Source organism: Macrobrachium nipponense, chromosome 5, assembly GCF_015104395.2.
Source record: "Macrobrachium nipponense isolate FS-2020 chromosome 5, ASM1510439v2, whole genome shotgun sequence".
NCBI lineage: Eukaryota > Metazoa > Arthropoda > Malacostraca > Decapoda > Palaemonidae > Macrobrachium > Macrobrachium nipponense.
Window position 1 is genome coordinate 68039008 of NC_061107.1, and position 16658 is coordinate 68055665.

The following is a 16658-nucleotide window of genomic DNA, read 5'->3' on the forward strand; positions in this document are numbered from 1 at the left end:
AAGCCTCAACAAAATGAAGGTAAAAGTAGCAGAGACGGAAGACAAACCTAGCCAGATATACAGTAGCAATCTTGTTGAGTTACCAGCTGAGGCAAAGGCATTACTCCCAAGCGAAGATGTCATGAAAAGAACCCGCCAGTACCTGTAAAACTTGAGGATTTGAAACTAACCGGAGAATGGACAGAAACGGCTGGTCCTGAGCCCAAACCATTTTTGTTTTTTGACAATGGACCATGCACAGACAACCGCATTATTCGGTAAGTCTCGACGAGCTGTTCGGCGTATTCCACCAAGATTTCCTCCAGAACTTTGGAACGTACATAAGGCTACAATAAACGACTGTCCTAGGACGAACAACTTATGTAAAGTTTGGAACAATAAATGTTATCATCTTATTGGTTACCAGCACCTATCTATATGGAAATTGATAAGAACTATTCAGAAGGAAGAATCTGTTGTAAGTGCAGTGATTGCACGTGATTCAGTTGGTGAACCCCCCCGGAAAAAACAAAAAAAAATTTATTCTGACATGCAACAAAGATAGAGAAATTTGTGCAAAGACTATATTGAAGGAAGGAAAAACTTGGACGAAGTGTTACGTGGATTTGGACATAATATTGGATTTTAATTAAAGACTATATTTTAAGTTTCAAATACATTTTAGAGAATGTTTTTTTTTACGTCAAATATACCTTATTTTATGTTTTAAATAAATTTTAAAACATTGTTTTTTTACGTCACATATACCTTATTTTATGTTTCAAATAAATTTTTAAAAATTATTTCCTGTGCCATTTTTTCCTATTTTTTAACTTGTGCCATTTATTCCTGTGCCATTTTTTCCTGTGCCATTTTTACCGTGCCATTTTTTCCTGTGCCATTTCTACCTGTGCCATTATTACCATGCACCATATATATAATATATATATATATATATATATATATATATATATATATATATATATATATATATATATATATATATATATATATGTATATATATATATATATATATATATATATATATATATATACATGCAGAAGGGAGATATGGACTGCGGTAACTACAGGGGAATTAAACTAACAGAGCATGGATTGAAAGTTTTAGAGAGAATACTGGATGAGAGACTAAGAGAGAGTGTAAAGATCGGGAAACAGCAGCATGGGTTCATGAGAGGAAGAGGGACGGCAGATGCCATCTTCGTAGTAAGACATCTACAGGAAAAGAAGCTGGAAGGAAATCAGAAGCTCTATTGTGCATTTATAGACCTAGAGAAAGCATATAATAGAATCCTAAGAGAAGTGATATTTTTTGGTTGGTGGTTGACAAAGAGGAAAGTCCCAGAAAAGTTGGTTATGTTGGTCGAGATAATATATCAAATAAGTACAAAAGTAATAACAGCAGTTGGGGAAACAGAAAACTTTGAAGTTAATGTGTGATTACACCAGGGGTCAGCATTAAGCCCATTTTTGTTTGTGCTGGTCATGGATGTGTTAAGTGAAGAGATCAGGAATGAAGAGCTGTGGGAGTTGCTGTACGCTGATGATCTGGTGATTTCTGTCAAAAATGAGGAAGACCTACAGAGAAGGGTTGGGGAGTGGCAGAGGTCTTTAGAGAGGGGTAGCTTAAAGGTGAATATGAATAAAACAGATTTTGGTGAGCAGTAGAGAAGACAGAGACAGAATAGTAATACAAGAAAGAAGAGGCTCGATTATAAAACTGGCGGAAAAGTTTAAATGCTTAGGATCTACTTTAAGTAAAGAGGGAGGATATGAGACTGAAGTCGACTGTAGGATAAAAGCTGCAAGTGGAGTGGCATAGCTGAAGTAGTTTGTTTTCGGAAAATGTCAATTAAGCTAAGAGTCAAGATCTGACCAGTCAAGATATGACCAGTGTTAATGTATGGATAAGAAACACGGACTCTAAGAAGAAAAAAGGAAGTAAAGCTTGAGAGAACAGAGATGAGAATGCTGAGGTGGATTACGGAAATATCGTTGCTTGACAAAATAAGAAGGGCAGACTTAGTAAAGATTACAGGGGTGATAAGAGAGGCACGATTGAGATGATATGGGTATATTTGAGGATGGTTGATGAGATTGGAGTGAAGAAGCCTTGGGAGGAACCTGTTAGAGGAAGAAGAATGAGAGGGAGACAGAGAATTAGATGGCATGATAAAGTAAAGGAAGTTATGGAGAGATGAGCTTTGGTGAAGGATGATGCCTTTGATAGAAGGCAGTGGAGAAGGCGCATCAGGCAACCGACCCCTTAATGTAGGGATAACAGTGGGAAAGATGCAGAAGGAGATTACATATAATATTGCCATGTCTATGTTATAACACTCAGTCTGTAACCATATTTAGTCCAGTCAAATTAGGAAAACTAAATGAAAATTTATAGTAAGTTGAAAATTACTTCTCTAGACACTTAGAAATAACATATTAAAAGTCCCCATTAATACGCCCTGAGGTACTGAAGAAGAATAAGATCTGAACATTCGATTGAAGTGTTTTAGGAGAGCAACTGTATACTGGAAACAGCAAGTAAGACTTGAAAGACTTCCCCCAATAGCAGCAGCTTCAAAAATATATAACCAGGCTCAACTTTAGCATAGCAATCCATTACTCCCCGAGCAGTGGGGATGGAAAAGAGAAACCAATAGCTTGGTTCCAGTCACCACGACTTTACCACTCGCGCCTGATAAGTTACTTCATTTGATAGTGTGCACATGCACAAGGAATTGTGTTCGGATGTGCAGCTGTGTGAAAGGGGGCCTAAAATGTTCTATTGTATGTGTGTCTTTTCTAGGGGTTTCCTGCTCAAACTTTACTACCCCGTCTGATAAAGAAGAAATAATGGATCAATCAGAAATTCCCACAATCGATACAAATGGCATTGACTCAGAGCATCCTGAAGAACATATTGAAGGTAACCACCACACAACTGACAATGAATCAGAGGAAATACATCATGAGAAACAACAAGAAATTAGTTATGGAAATCCTGGTGATTCACATACAGAGGAATTAAGTGCAAAATTTACCATCTACTTCCACTGCAATGGAGCGTCCAAGGAAATCGGCAAGGAGATCAAACTTTTAGCCTAAGAACTAAACATGTGGCAGAGAAGTGAGAAGAAATATTTGTGAATTAGTCCTCAAGGATATATCACATTAAAAAAATAAAATGCGCCTACGTGCTCTATCTCGTGGGTGATGTGGAAAAAAGAGTATCAATATTTTATGCTACACCCACAAAAATTTGATAGATCTATAAAACTATCACTTATAGAAAAAAATGCATAGTCATCTTTAATGTTCTTTAATTATGTACTTCATTGTAATTTTCGTCAGAATTTGTACAGACATTGCATCCAGGCGATACTTCTGTGTACCCAGGAAAGGCACAACAAACGGGTCGGGTAAAAAGGTGGGAAGATGCCAGACAGGAACAGTCCATAACGCAACTTTCTTTGCCCTCAACAGAAAATATTTAAAAAGAAAAACAGAACTCCAAATATGAAACTGGAACTTCGAGTTATAGATAGTGAGTCACTCATTCAGAGATTGAATTAATGCTTAAAACAAGAATGAAATTTCCTCTGATAAGTTCTCAATCTATGAAGTAACGACACAAACAATAAGGATCATACTTTCTCATTACCTATCTGCTCATTTAATTCAACATGAAGGTTAAACTTACACAGATTCATACGAATTATCATGTTAAATGTTATCAATCAATTTAGTGGAGTCCATAATAGCCTATGATGTTACATCTATACAGATTTTGCATGTCTCTTGTAATGAATCGACGTATTTCTGTAAGTCTACAGCATTCTTAATTTTTTGTTTGCTGTGAGTTTTTGTGAGATATTAAATAAGAAAATTAATTATTGAGGTGTATCTTTTTTTTTGGAGGTCAGGAAGGTTCGAAGTTTTATCATGCATGTATAAAAATGTAGCAAATGTTGAAGAATAAATTTTTAAAAAATTATAACACCTCAACCCAAGTCAACTTGAATATTAAAAAGTTCTTCAAAAAGATTATTACTTCACCTCAAACATTTCACCCGAAGGCAAAGTCCAAATGCTGTAGATCCTGGAGAGAGCCCTCTCGACCTGCAGTTAAGAAAAATCGGATAAATGATTGATTGGCGTCGTGCCAGCAAAGGTAGTCGAAAATGATATTGAAAATGCAGCAGTCTAAAAGTAAATACATCATTATATACTTTACGAGTTGAAGTTGACAGGAACGTTACTCATAAACCTTTCATGAACAATCCTATATGACATCTACACACTGAAATCAAATATATCTTGGTATACTGTAAATTAGTTTTATGAAAAAGATCGGCTTATTTGAATTCGTAACGCTGTGGGATTTATGAACAACTTTCTCTTCAACTTCTTTGACAGAGACAGAGAAGGGTTTATCAACCCTGGTAATGACTTTCCAAGTCTCCAAGGCTGGGACACTAGACCACTAAGTATCCTACAGTAAAAGGCTAAGCTATCATCGCAGAATATCTGAGGTTTCCCAGCACTTAAAATGTCATAGATTGAAGATACACACACACTTTACATACATATATACATACATACACACACACATATCACACGCACACACACACACACATCTATATATATATATATATATATATATATATATATATATATATATATATATATATATAGTAATATTCAACAACCACAAGGAAAGCTGAGAAAGATTTGTAAACCCTGAAATCATTAGTCCTCTGAAAATGGCTTAACAGTAAAGCCCAAACTGGTCAGAATTTACAACCCTTTTTATTTTTATATAAGCAATTGTAATAACCACTATGCCCTCTTAACTTTTTTAATTCTTAACACTTTGTGGATACGTTTATTACTACAAAGCCTGAGATCCAAATGAAGCAACATGTCTTGTAAATAAAGGTTGAATCAATTGGGACATTACACACAGTCTTTCATTTCTTCATCCTCGGTGATGTCTGTGTTTATAATTCAGTAAAATCTTACATGTTAGGTCGCAAATACAAAAAAGAAGGTACAGATATACAAATATCTGTTTATACAAAAATGTGTTGTAACAAGGGAAACCTCTTTCCACGCCATCTCATCCTCCTTAACAATAATAATATTTTATCAAAGTAAAATATTCAGTCTTTGCTTTCATTCCATTAACATAAAACTACAGGCAAAATTCGCCCCTACAGACCACTCTTACCACTCCTTTTGAGGATTAATCCTGTCAGTCTTTCCTGCCCTTTTGACTGCAAGACCTTGGGTTGCAGGTGCTGGCCCAGGAGAAAGTTCAACCCAACCCAAGGGCAACCAGCACAGGCAGAACGGCAGGGCAACCGACATGTGCTTGATTTAAAGAGCCAAGCCACACTGACCTCACTTCGCCCAAGAGACCCCGTGCAAGACAAGCAGCTAGGCCTGTCATGAACATTGTCTACCTGGATGCCCAAGCGTAATCCTCAAACACTATCAAAGGCTCCCAAAAAGACAAGACAAGTGAGAGACTCCCGGAACACCGACCAATTCAGATGAATTCAGAAGCTTTGCTCTCCAGAGCTGCTCTTATTATATAACATGGCTTTGTTGGGCCTCAAGCAATCCTTTGTCATGATTCCATTCATTTTCCTTCCCTGATGGCACCCACGAGGATGAGGAATCCATCTCCTGCAGAAGGTAAAGTGCTGCATCTCAAGATTTCCACCAAACAGTCATGTCTTAACTCCTTGACTTTATTTCATTTTCTTTTCTATGTGAGACATGTATTGCTTATTGTTTGCATCTCATTTCCTAAGCATAGTTGATAAAGTGAAGTAAAGTAATTGTGTAATTCAGTGATGCAGAGATCGATTTGCTAGGTACTTTCTGTACACCCGTCGATCCCCTACCAAGTGTCATATTGCCCCTTGCATAAATACATGCGTTCTCAATAGGAGATAGGAGTTAATTAGCTGTATATCTGGTCTTCACTTCGGTGCACAGTAGCGTCACCCCACTGTATTTCTTTCCATGGCACCTGATGTAGCGGGCTCCCTTGTGATCACTTCAAGATTCTCAGTCTTCTGATGTGTTCTTATTTGTAAATACAATTTTTTAAGTTAAACCTAAGAGTTTACCTAATCATTCTCCATTTTGAAGAGGGCCTACAACTGTAATATACCATATAATTATTACATAACTTAAGGCCATAGCCAGATTTGCATTTATCCCCAGGTAACTTGTGCATACCCTCAGTAAAAATCATGTCAGTGTATATCAAATTTGAGTACATATGAGTCCAAATGCTCCACACTAATTACAGCGCAAGGTTTGTGATGGGAAGGGCCCCAGGAACTTGATTAAGGATGTTGCTTGGCCTTTGTTGGAGGATCTTTTATCCCTACAGGGGCGTGACTGGTGGTTGGAGGTGTGTTGTCTAGTCCCTGAAACTCGGTCTGCAGATCACTATGCCAAGAAACCACACACCAAAGCCAAGAGAATAGAAACTGAGGCTCTTGTAGATGATGGTAAGCTAGAACGAACGACTACAATCATTGGTGTACTTATTGGAGAGGCAGACCGGCAAAGAGGACATTTCCAAAGCCAGGTAATGACTAAGATGACAGAGGTTACTAAAGAACTACATAGCAACCCGGATTTCATCATATGAAAAGGGGACAAATCGGTCTGCATAGCAATGAAAAGTTATGATTAAGGCTTGTGACTAGGGCCAACAATCAACAAAATATCATAAAATTCCCCAAGGTAAAAGGAGACTATGGGCTTGGTTACTACTATGGTACAAGGAAAAACCATAAAGCATGTAACCCCCTGAGGCCCAATATCTCTCTGATGAGACAGCCCTGAATGATTTACCTTACGTAACTAGTGTATATTCTCAAAATCAGATCCTGCTATTTTTCTTTATTGCAAATATGTACATAGTCACGGTCAAAGAAAAGACCTTCCAATATCACCAAAAACCTATATCTATGGGTGGTACATTAACAATATGTTCCTCACAATAAAGGAAACAAGCAATGGCAGAAAATTTAGTAAGTGCTCTGAGAAGAAATTCGGTACTAAACTTTATCACATATCACAGAAAACAAGAACTTGCTGTTCCTTGATGTCTTAGTAAAACACCAAGAGGGATGGTTTGAACACATGAGGAGAATGCTCAGATGCAGATTAAAAGTATGTAGCGAGCATTTAAGTAAATAGAGATTCCACACACTGCACATCATGGAGGGATGCATATAACGAACTTGCCTGAATTCACCAATTGTTGACAAATAACTGGTATGCAGATCAAATAATTGAAACTGCAATGAGAAAAAAAAATTGGTGATGAAAACGGGGTAGAGTCTGATTGGTCACCATTGCCTACATTATGGGTCTGCATACAAAGAGGAATGGCACGTACTGCATAGGATAGTTGACAAAGGTGTAACCACAAAAGCCCCTTTTCACAAAATGAGCCTGACTCTACAGTAAGCCTAACCTTGTAGCACCACTCCGGGAGTACCAAAGGAGATGTGCACAAACTTAGTTTACAAAGAGGCTATTCATCGACATTATATAGATGCCCACAATAAGAAGCCATCCTTAAAAGAGGTGACTAAAGACAGCCAACAGGGACCAGACAGCAGAGCCCCATTCGCCAGACATATCACACCCATTAGGGAATGTGAAAGTGCCTAGCAAAGGCCAAGTAACATCCTTGCTCAAGTCCCTGATGAGCTCACACAACACAACCCTCGAGCTTTCATTAGTGTAGATCATTTGGAAGCGCACATTCACTCAAATTTAATTTTTTACACATTTATTACGAGGAAATAGAAATTTTTATTATTTTTGTACCATGTACAGACATGTAAGATTCAACTTTGAACACAAATTTAAGGAAATACTAAGCACATGGTATTGTGTTTTGATTATTTATTGAACTACATGTTTACAGTTTTACTTTCCCAGTCATACATGCGTTTTGTACACAAAGCTCCATTCCTAAATGGTTAACCTTTTTCACCTTAACCAATCGGTGCTCAGGTCTCAAGGTCATTTATAAACTCTCTCCCCATGGAAATATACATAGGATGTAAGTCCAGATTATAAGTCAGTAGTTTGGCAAAACAGCGGTCGTGACAGAAACTAATAAATAGAAGAAGGCAGTCTGTGTATTTTTCACCAGATATTATGCACGAGGACTGGAAAAAACTGACATTATGAAGATTCCTGCGAGAAGCTCATTAATGCTACTTAAGCACTTACTTGTAACAAAAATTGTATAGGGGAATAACTATGCAATATATATATACGTATATATATATATATATATATATATATATAGTATATATATATATATATATATATATATATGTGTGTGTGTGTGTGTGTGTGTGTGTGTGTGTGCGCGCGCGCGCGTGTGTGTGTGTTTGTGTGGCTAGTGAAGCAAAGATTGAGCTTTTATCAAAATGTGAATTATTATTAAGATGGGAATAGCGGAATGCGAGAGACGCAATTGTTACGGGGTGTATTTTTATTGCCTCATTTATGTTTGTGGATTTTTCTGTTATTTGCGTTTTTTGGTGAATGAATCATGTATTAATTTTAGGGGAATTGCCTGCATTTTTCTATGCTGCATGACATAAGGTTTTTTTTAACAAATGGGTCGTAGTTAAAAGCCACAATCATGGGAAACAGTGGAATGACTGTCTAGACGCTTGTCTTACTTTTAGACTTTTTGGGTTTGAGATGGTGTGATTAGTAACGGTGATGGGAACGTGACTTTGGCTTCCCGTTATGTTATTTTATTTGAAGTTACGGTCAGATAGCGTCCGGTCCCGGCACTCCCCCTCCCGCAATTTTTTCGTTTATTTCCATTTAACTAGTATTACGTTGGGTTTCCCAAATAAAGTTCATTGTGGCTTCAGCGTTTATCATTTGTAGACGGCCATTGGTGAAACCCGTTTGTGGGGTTTGGGAAGGGAGTTGAATTTGTTCTCACTTAAGTGCATTAATCTTTTTCTTTCTCCTCTTTCCTTTCTTTGGGGGATCCTGTGGCTTGGCCATGACTCACATCGGCCTTACGCTCAGCTGTTACGTGCGGCCATAAAAATATTTTCTCCCGTAGGTGTTTTGAATGATTTTGAGTTAAGGGTAAATTATTCTCTCTCTCTCTCTCTCTCTCTCTCTCTCTCTCTCTCTCTCTCTCTCTCTCTCTTCTTCTTCTTCTTCTTCTTCTTCTTCTTCTTCTTCTTGTTTTGTTTTGTGTGCTTAGATCACTGTATGGGGTTTTAGTATCTTATGTATTTAAGATCAGGTCGTGTTTGTGCGACATGGGGTTTTATTAATTTGGGCAAACGGACAGGCGACGAGAATGAGATAATTTTAACTCATAAGATAATTACCGTGGCTATGGTGGTCCAGCCTTTCGCAGTCCTGGTTAATGGTGTCCTTCGCCAGCCAGTTGAAATTTTCATAGATTCTGTTCAAAATCATTTGAACTCGAAAAAGACCGCAGATGAGACAGAGGCATTCATTGAAGCTGAAGGCTTTTTAGCCCTTGATAATGGTGACATGGGTTGACGCTATCATAGCTTTCAATTTCACAAGTGTCAAACGTAGGACGACTTCAAAACTTTTTTTATAACTGCATATTGGGTTGATGAATGGGAATTTAGTTCAGGATTTGGGGTTATTCTTTAACATTAGGAAGGGACAGGATTTGATTACTAATTTTAGCTCTGAGCTCTTGATGCTGCAGGAGATTTTACAGTAAATTTGAAAAATTCTAGAAAGATATCTCATGAAAAACTTTCAGAAGTTGTTGCATTTTTCCTGGCTCTTGAATAACATCCCTAATACGGTAGTTAGTAGCTTTGACAGTCAGATAGAACCTTCGTCTGATGAGGCTTTGATTTTTGCCCAGAATCGTAAGCATGAAATGGGATGCCAAAAGCCACGTTGGGTGCTCAAAAGAACTTATCACAAGAGCTATCAGGCTTTGTTTCCAGTGGTTTTTGTGGTATAGCAGAAAGTGATTGAAGATCCAATTGAGCTTCCGGTAATTTTTGGGCTTAGGTGGAGAGTAATAAGGGATCTATGGGTCACTTTCGTTGTCTTAATAGGCAGAGGCTCAGCTTTTCTGAATTAAATACTGTGGTGAGTGAGTGTAAAAGTGCTGACCACTCTTGGCAGTTTTGTCCGTCACTCAGAAGTAATGTTAGACCAGTAACACGGAATTCTTTGTTATAGCAATATGAAAGCTCCTGGCGGGGGCTGCGGCGTGGGGCGGGTGGGGGTTATTCAAGAGTGCCTAGAGATCAGCAAAATTTTTGGAAGGCCAATCAGCCAAGATGGAAAAGGTAAGACGTTCATGTCATATAGGGCTTTTGGAGATGCACCAAAGCCAATGCCTATGGTGAAAGGAACCGTATCTGAGTCCAGTGTTTTGATTTTTGTAGATACGCATGCATCAGTTAGTTTGACTACGATTTTTATTGGTAGATGTTTTCTCAGCACCGACTAGAACATTCGGAGGAGAAAGTGCGATGTTCAACTTCAGGCTCATAAGTTGGATGTTATGGGATCAACGGATATGTGTTTTTTGCTGGGAACCAGTTAGCTAAGGAAGCAGTTTTGGTGATAATGTGAGTTTCCTTGGGAAACAGAATTTTACTGGGCCATCCTGCATGCAGAAAGAATAAGATTTCCAATCACCCAGGTGTAGGAGGTATAACAATTGGGGTACCAGAGGTTTTTGTCCCTTATGTGGGTGTTGATGAAATGGAGGGGAATATTTCTGTGAGTGAGGATAGTAAGGAAACTATGAGGGATAATCAATTACAGGAAGATACAGAGCTTAATGGTGAGGGGAAGAGTTTATATAAGGGTGTTTTGACAGAAGATATTATTTTAGAACAAGGTACAGTATGGTTGGTATGATGAAAGTTCAGGTGAAAGATGTAAAGGTGTCTGGACAGGTGTGTGCGTGCGTGTGTGTGTTTGTGTGTGTGTGTGGTTGAAGGTAGTGAGAAGCTTAAAAGTTTCATAAGTACATTACCATAATGTATCAAATAATGGAGTTATATGGGTGGAATTGTTGAACTATAATGATTCAGTTAGGAACACATACATTATGAACCTTGAAGACTGGAGTGATAAAACTGATTCACCGGCCTTAATAGAGGAGCAAAATAAGTTTTCAGATGAGAAAGATTTTTAAGGATCATTTAGGAGAGGCAAACTATAAAGAATATATAGAGGGGTTATATAGAGGGGTTAGGAGAGGCTCTGGTTGAATATGCAGATATTGTCGCCCTAAAAGGGGATAAATTAGAATTAACAGATGTGTTAGAACATAAGGTCCAATTGAAGGAGGCTACTAAGCCTATTTTTGTCCCCTTCATATAGGATACCTTTTAAAATCAGAGAATATGTTGAGTAAGAGATAAATAAGTGGGAGGAGGAAGGCAATAATTAGGCCCTTGCTCGTCACCGTTTAATTTCCCGTTGTCTCAATCCGCATATGTGTGGATCTTAGGAAATTAAATGAAAAGTCCATTCCTGACAGGTGTCCGGTGGTGTGTCTACCAGATTTGTTTGTAGAAACCGAGAATAAAAATATCTATTCATCAATTGATCTTATGCAAGGGGTTTTGTAAGTGCCACTTAGTGAGGGGAGTAGAAAACTTACAGCATTTTCCATTCCTAAGGGGATTGTGAGTTTACACGGATGCTTTTTGATTTATCAGGTAGTCCTATGACATGTATGAGGTTAGTGAATACTGTCTTGCACAGGTTATTAGGGAAACAAGTATTCATCTATATGGACGACTTGATTGCTACAGATTCTATAGAGGAACCTTTAGAGGTTCTTAGGGAAGTCCTTAGGAGGCTTAGGTTGGCAGGTCTAAAAGTTAAATTAGCTTGATATGATTTCTTGAAGAAGCAGATAGTATATTTAGGACAAGTTATCTCTAGGGAAGGTGTTTGAGTAAACGATGACAAAGTCACAGCTATCGTTGATTTTCTTACTCCCAAAACCAAGAAACAGGTCTGTTCTTTCATGAGGATGGCGTGGTTTTTCCGTACATTTGTGAAAGGGTTTTCTACGTTGTCAGCACCTATGACAGATGCATTGAGGGATGATGTAAAGTTTTCATGGGGTGAGGCTCAGCAAACAGCCTCCCAGAAAGTCAAAGAAGCTTTAACGAGTCCTCCAGTTTGAGGTTCCCTGGGTTTTCTTTACCTTTCACATTAGTGACAGATGCCAGTCGTGAGGGGATAGATGCTTGCTTAATGGAGAAATTTAAGGGTAAATTTCATCTCATTGTTTTTTTTAGCAGAAAGCTTAAAACACAAGGGAGTAATGAGAGGTTAATGGCTATGGTTGACAAAGAAGCGCTTGCCATGGTGTCTAGTTTGGTTCATTTTAAGATGTTATTCATGGGGAATAAAGTGGAAGTCCTTACGAATCATAAGCTGTGGTTGGAGATTTTTGATAAGCTAGATCTTTCTCCTAAGAGGGCTGGGTGGTTTTTAACAATTAGAGATTTTGATGCTAATCTCAAGTATATTGAGGGCAAACATAACGTGGTAGCAGATGCTCTTCGTAGGAATTTTGTGGATACAGAGGATGATCATGCGTGTACTGTAACTGGTGACTAAATAGCCTGCAACATTAACTTACTATGAGATTCAGGGCCTCTGTAACACGGTTTTTTCGCAATAACTTTTTATCTATGCATTTCATAAATATAACGCTTATTCAGAATACATATTATATCAACACATAAATTTTGAGTGTATTCTGCACTACGTAGGTTGAATAAATTTAGTACTTATAATGTAAAAGTGACCTTTTTTAAAGACGGGCCAACTTACTCAGAGAAAAGGTTTCGAACGCACTCGTTACGTAACTTATGACAGCATTTCTTCCCTCTTTCTCGATGGATGATTGGCTATACGTAACGAAGGCTAAACCTCTGGCAACAATGACATACAAATTTAAATACAAGCAAAGCAGTACACCTTTATGAACTCTGGAACCTCTCCACTGATAATTGTCATAATGAACAAACCAACAAAATATGTTAATAAATACAAAAACACTTCGATTATTAGTCTAACTCCCAAAATAAGTTTCCAAAGAAATTACAGTCTACTTTATAGGTCACAATCAGATTGACAAGATGTAGGGAATAGTTGGTAATTATCAAAAACATAGTAGACAAGCTTGATTTGATAACTGCTATATCCAATGTCAAGCAATTTTTATTTATTGGCTATCTACCTATTTACTGAAAAAAAATAGCCGGTACCGTATTTTGGCTTTAAACCTTCACCAATAATTATCGTCAGAATGGTGACTCCATGAGGCTCCACCCACTTTCGCCTCGTTATAATTCAGGATAACACTGAAGGCTATCATGGGCATTGTTGGCTTAGAAAATTTAACTTCTGGCTATAAAAACTAATTTCTCGAGTAGTTGTAAGAAGTGCTAAATGATCCCCAAGGATCCCAGCAGTTGGCCTAAACGTTTAATTCATGTATATTACTGCTATACTGTTGCGGCACTACTGCTACAGTAGTATTACTTCGCTAGCACTGATACCCCACCCACATCTATGTATCATTCCGCCATTCATAAAGTCTTTGGGTTTCAGAGCCGTTGGAATTTCTGTCTGGTGGATGGGCGGGGCAACATTTAGTCAAAAGGTGTTTGTTTACCTTGCTTACGTAATGAATGTTTTTCGACTCTTGGCTCGTAATCATTGGCCATGGCGTCGGCTAGATCATTTTTACTCTATAAAAATTAAAACTATCGGGTTTAGGTTATTGATAATGCTGACAAAATTTTTGTGTGGTTGTAAAATATACATATGTCAACTTTCAGCTACATCCGATGCTTTGACAAGGAGCAAAGTCCAAAAAACCGTGTTACAGAGACCCTGAATCTCATAGTAGTGAAGGAAAAACAATATGAGGATAATTTTTTAGCAGACGCAAAAGCATCTTTTAGAGGTGAATTAGCGAGAAAGGGTTATAAGTTGCCTTATACTCGTTGGGATTTGGAGAGTAATTTGTTGTTAAGGAAGATTAAATAAAAGTTAAGGAGTAGTGAAGATAAAGGGGATACAACACAGGACATGGTGCCAAAAGACCTAATTCCAGTAGTTCTGAACATAGTTCATTGTAAGGTTGGTAGTCTACATTTGGGGATTGAGAAGACGTATCAGAGTAGGCACGTAACAGTTTTTTTTTGGAAGAATATGCTTTCTTCCGTGAAGGGCTTTGTGAAGGTGTTGTTTTGTGTGTAATTCATGCAAGCTGATGAGGGTTATTTCTTGTAAATTGCAGTCTTTTCCTATCTCTAGTAGGCCTTTTCATAGGTTGCATATGGATCTTTTGACGATTTCTTGTGAATCAGGGTATGGTTACAGACATTTATTAGTGGCTGTAGATGAGTTAACGAGGTTTGTGAAGATTTTTCCATTAAAGATTAAGATGACAGAGGAGGTAGCTATAGCATTTTTCAGTGGGTATATTTGCCATTATGGAATTCCAGGGGTGCTTATTACAGAAAATGGGAGAGAATTTGTGAATAGGACTTTAAAGAGTCTTGCAGAAGCAATTAGGATACAGGAAGTAAATATTATTCAATATAGGCCAGAAGCTAATGGGTTGTGTGAGCAATCCAACAGGAAAGTGCTCAAGGCTCTTAGTTACAGTGAGAGGCAATAAGAATTGGGATAGATATATAGATGTCATTCGACATAATATAAATTCAATGGTTAGTGACATGAGTGGTGTATTGCCTGTTGAAGCAATGTCTGGTTATTTAGCTCAAGGTGCGTTTGATTTGTTGTCTATACCTTCTTTTGTGACGATATAATTAAGTCGTTAATTGCTGTGGCTAAAGAGAGACATGCACGTCTGAGTAGTAATCTTGAGTTGAAGAAGCAAAAATAGTTGAGAGAAGCAATGCAAAATCAGATGACCTAAAATTGGCGGGTATTTTTTAAATTTATGTCAGAAATCAATTAAATTTACGTCTGAAATCAATTAAATTATAAATTAGGCCCAAATTCGAAGGCCTGTTTTGGGTTGTTGAAGTGGAAAGAGGAAATAGGTTTGTTATTCTGGATGAAAATACAGGGGTGACTAAGTTAACACACATTTCGAAAATTAAGAAAAGAGTTTAATTTTCAGTTGGGTTTCCAAGAAGTCATGTGTCTTGAAGTATGGGGACGGGTGCCCATAGAGTTTCTTTAAGTTTATTGCAATTGTTTTGTTCCTTTTGGGGTTTAGCTTTTATCTATTTATTTATCTATTTATTTATCTATTTATTTATTTTAGATACTTAGGTTTGGTTGCTCTTAGAGTTAGTGGCAGCTGTGGATGCTAGAGGCAAAGTGTGTTGGGCACAGGTGTAATTATTGAGGAAGACTATGAAGTGTGGCTGACATCTGAAAATGTTTTGATGAGCGTCGAGTTCAAGGATCTAGGGTCATCAGGTTAGAGCTGGAAAGTTCTCAAGATAATGTGGAATCACTAATGCATACTTTGGACGAAGCAAATGTTAAACAGAATTTGTCCAACCCTTTAGGTCGTTTGCTGTCAGAAATTGAGGTTAAAGCAGATAGGCTACAAGATAAGATCATGAGATAATAACGTGGGTTCCAGATACGAAATCTAATAGTACACAGCTGATACCTAGGAGGCGTAAGAGGGTAGCAGTCACCTTGGCTGGAGTGGCGACGGTCATGGTGGCAACAGTCATAGCGGCAACGGTAAAAGCGGCAATAGGTGGCATTGCAATTACAAGCTTGGTAAAGGTTGAACTATTGGAGGCTAGATTAGTTGATCAAGGGAGGGTTTTGGCGAAATTGCGTGATAGTAACACAGAATTACGGTAAGGGGGTGGGTTTGAGAATTTGAGGAAAGCTTATAAAGTGTTGCAATTTTCTGTTGAAGGAATTAGGGGGTGACCAAGAAGTTCTTCTATTTTTGAGGGAAAAATTACCCCCTTATTCAGATCATTTCCCATTGACGCTTGACAAAATAATAAATTTAGTTGAATTATGTGTATCTAATAATGTATTTTCGGGGAATTATTCTAGCAAAAATTCGGGTGTAGCATGGGTAGTCCTTTAAGTCCTGATTTAGCCAATCTATACGTGGAATACTTTGAGGCTACAGAAATAAATGCAATAAAACCAAAAAAACATGCGGTGGATAGATGTGAAGATGATATTATAACATTTTGAGATAATAGATGGAGCAATTTCAATTAATTCCTTTCCAAATTAAACGTATTAGGGCCCAGCATCAAATTTAAAGTTGAATGGGAAACGGACGACAAAATTCCTTTTCTTAATGTTTTAATAGTTAGAGACACGACATAATTCAAATTAACCACATACAGAAAACAAACGTTTTCACTTTCATACATTCACTACTTTAGCTATCACGACATTCCTATCAACCTATCAAGACAGGTGTAGCCAGTAACCTATTCTTAAGAGCCTTACGAATTTGTTCCCCAGATATCCTGGAAAAAGAATTTGAACTAATTTGTAAACAGCTTCCGTATTTAAGGTATCCTGACCATATAATTGAGATAACAATTCACAAAGCAAACGTA

The 16658-nt window shown here is 37.7% G+C and overlaps 2 protein-coding genes across 6 annotated transcripts in view; one reads left to right on the top strand and one right to left on the bottom strand.

Moving 5' to 3' along the window:
• Positions 1 to 1050: 1050 nt before the first annotated feature.
• On the top strand, positions 1051 to 1440 carry LOC135215808 (uncharacterized). Its single transcript, XM_064250759.1, has one exon. It carries the CDS (start codon positions 1051 to 1053, stop codon positions 1438 to 1440), a length of 390 nt encoding a protein of 129 aa, XP_064106829.1.
• Positions 1441 to 4080: 2640 nt separating this feature from the next.
• Positions 4081 to 16658, bottom strand: part of LOC135215387 (bestrophin-3-like) — an 89583-nt gene continuing 77005 nt past the window's right edge. The window contains exon 10 of one of the 5 annotated variants that reach the window (XM_064249970.1): positions 4081 to 4119. The gene's annotated coding sequence lies outside the window, so the exon portion shown is untranslated. The remainder of the gene's footprint in view (positions 4120 to 16658) is intronic. The other 4 variants (XM_064249969.1, XM_064249974.1, XM_064249971.1 and 1 more) reach the window with 4 other exon arrangements.